This window comes from Microtus oregoni, unplaced genomic scaffold (genome assembly GCF_018167655.1).
Source record: "Microtus oregoni isolate MIOR12 unplaced genomic scaffold, Mior012 000069F_ref0000032, whole genome shotgun sequence".
Lineage (NCBI taxonomy): Eukaryota > Metazoa > Chordata > Mammalia > Rodentia > Cricetidae > Microtus > Microtus oregoni.
Window position 1 is genome coordinate 4765822 of NW_024543976.1, and position 3095 is coordinate 4768916.

The 3095-nt window shown below is 39.2% G+C and overlaps 1 protein-coding gene across 1 annotated transcript; it reads right to left on the bottom strand.

Annotated features, from left to right (window-relative positions):
• Nucleotides 1-516: 516 nt before the first annotated feature.
• Nucleotides 517-1815, bottom strand: LOC121440596 (interferon-inducible GTPase 1-like; the record flags this gene model as incomplete). Its single annotated transcript, XM_041641357.1, has 1 exon — nt 517-1815. A coding segment is annotated over one exon (1299 nt), but the record flags the coding sequence as incomplete, so codon positions are not given.
• Nucleotides 1816-3095: the final 1280 nt, after the last annotated feature.

The window sequence follows — 3095 nt, forward strand, 5'->3', positions numbered from 1 at the left end:
TTATTAGGGAGGGTTAGGGTAATCAGGAAGGGAAACGAATGGTCTGAGTGTTCCGCAATACAAGCTGATGTCGTAGGGATTCAAATTAATTATGACTTACTATTAACATATTAAAATGTGTGACAATTGGTTTATTACATATGATTATGTTGAACATTGAAGAACCTATTTCATTTACATTATTTGCCAGAACAATAACAATATGTAATCTACATCCTATCATTTTTTGTTAGATGAGCAGATACGGCAATTAAATTATATAAGTTCAGAATTTCAGAATAGTCAGATAATTGTCTTACTTAAATCTAAAAGCTTTCACAATGTGAGATGCATAGTTTATTGATAAAATGCTTGCCTAGCATCTACGAGGCCTGGGTTGGAGCCTTAGCCTTAAAAGTAATTGAATAAACAGGCTATTGCAGAATTAACTCATGTTAATATGTTTAAAAATTACATATTTGTGTTATTATATAGTAAGATAAAAATAATCTGAACATTAAAAAAATTATTTGGATATTACACCTCATTCCATGTCCAAAGTCTAAGATAAGACAAAGCAAAACATACAAGCACAAATCCTGTCAAGGACATGAGGAAAGAGTAACACCTATCCATGGTCAGTAGCTGTGGGTGATGTGAGTTTGAACTAATTTTTGAGTATGTCTCTCTAAGGACAACTTTGGCATCTTCAGCCACTGTGTCAAGGAACAGAAGTTGTAAGTAAAAGGTTTTCCTAAAGTAGAGACCTGTAGCCAAGAGTCCACCATTGGCTGAGGCAAATCTCTCCAAATATTTCAAAAGTTTTCCTTCTAATGTTTCTCTTTTCTTAGTTTCCAACAAATAAGGAGATTTAATGACTTTTTTCAGTTTTTCAACAGGCACTTGGGAATCCTTTGCCATGAGTTTCAAGGTTCCATCATCAACTCCAAAGAGCTTTCGATAGTGGTTTAAAATCACCTTCAACTTCTCCATATCACTGTCCTTGAGGATGCCCTTTACAGAAAGACTTGTCCAAGCTTCATTCTTTATGGTTTCTAGCCAGATAAACTGGTGCATCGACTCACGCTTTCTTTCAATGATTGCCTCAGCCTTACTCAGTGAAGAATCCATAAAGTTTGGACGTGTGGGAGTAGAAAGTTTGTTTTTTAGCATGTCCTTCAGGATTGGGAAATCATAGTCAGAAGAATTTTTGTTAGAGATCAAGAAGATCGGTGGTACATGCAGGTTGTTTTTCTTAAAGGTATCGACACAATGGCGTTGTATCTGCTGCAGTAAGTTTTCTCTGCCAAAGGCATGTTTGCATCCTTTCTCAGTTCCTAAATCTATATCCACCTTGGTTCTCACGAAGTAGAAATCCTTCTTCATCATGCTGACTGCTTTGGCGAGGTCTATATCATTTTTCTTAAAGCGTGTGGCAGAAACAATGATGAAGAAATCATACTCGTTGAATTTCATTTTCTCCAGATAATCTTTGGGTGGGAATTTTGTGGTTCCAACCCCAGGCAGGTCCCAAATAACCACATTGGGAATATTGGGGTGCTTGTATGGAGTTCTCCTCATGGTTGTCTCCACCACACCAACTGGAGCTGAATTTTCCTCTTCATGTCCAATCCCCCTAAAGGCATTGATGAAACTGGACTTCCCAGTTCCAGACTCTCCTATTACAGCAATATTGAGTGAGGTACTGCTACTTTCTCTTAATGAATCAGTAATTACATTATTTGTCTTCTGAATGTTTCTTTGTGCCAGGTGTAACTCAATTGAAGTGATGGTTTTCTGAGAAATGATTCTGTTTTCTTCCTTAATCATCTTAAAGTATTTGCACACGTCTTCATCCTTAGACGCGTCAGAGAGCAGCTGACTCGTGACAGTAAGCAAATAAAGGCCCTGAAAGGAAGAAGGGAGAGTAAGTTGGGATAGGCTGATGCCAGATGGATGACTTTGTGCTTTGCCCTCTTCAAGCACTGTGTCCTCCAGACAGATGCCTATCACCTTCTGATATGGACTAGTTCTTATGTATTTCTACTTGCTCTCCGTTGAGTCTTTTATGATGGAAAATTTAAAACTCTATGAAAGTAAGAGTATTCATATAATCATCTGTGTTAAGGCATTTCATTTGTATTTTTTTTATTTTTATTTTTTTGGTTTTTCGAGACAGGGTTTCTCTGTGGTTTTGGAGCCTGTCCTGGAACTAGCTCTTGTAGACCAGGCTGGTCTCGAACTCACGGAGATCCACCTGCCTCTGCCTCCCAAGTGCTGGGATTAAAGGCGTGCGCCACCACCGCCCGGCTATTCATTTGCATTTTAATAAATAAAGCTTGCCTGAAGATCAGAGAGTAAATAGCCTTAGTGGTCAGGTTTACAGACCAGGCAGTGGTAACACACACCTTAAATCCCAGTAGCCACAGAAGTTGCTATAGAAACAAGGCGGTGCATGCCTTTAATCCCAGTGGTGCACACCTTTAATCTTAGCCCTGAAGAGGATTATAAAATGGACGAGACAGCTATCAGGCTCAGTCTCATTCTGAGATTCCTGGAGGCAGGACCACCATTTCAGACTGAGGTAGAGGTAAAAGCCAGTGACTGACTGTTCTACTCTTATAGATATGATTTTGTTTTTGAAAGGAAAAAAGGGGAAGTGCTGTGGGATAATGGTCTGGTACCCTGTAAAGATTTGTCACTTGTATTGATTTAAAAAACATTGATTGGCCAGTAGCCAGGAAGGAAGTTTAGGCAAGGCAACCAGACTAGGAGGATTCTGGGAAGAGGGAGGGGTCAGTGTGCAGTTACCAGTCAGACAGGGAAGAAGCAAGATGAGAATGTTGCTCTGAGTAAGGTGCCAAGCCAGGTGGCTAAACATAGGTAAGAATTAAGGGTTAATTTAATTTATAATAAACCTGAGCTAATAGGACAACCAGTTTATAATTAATATAAGCTGCTGTGTGTTTTTTGGGGACTGAACAGCTGAGGGACCAAACAGGACAGAAACATCTCTCTACACATCTGCACATGCCCATTTACTAGCTTCAACTACTTTAGAAATGAGAGTAACTATGTTGCATCTAATTTGACTAGAGTCTTCCAGGCCAGTCCAA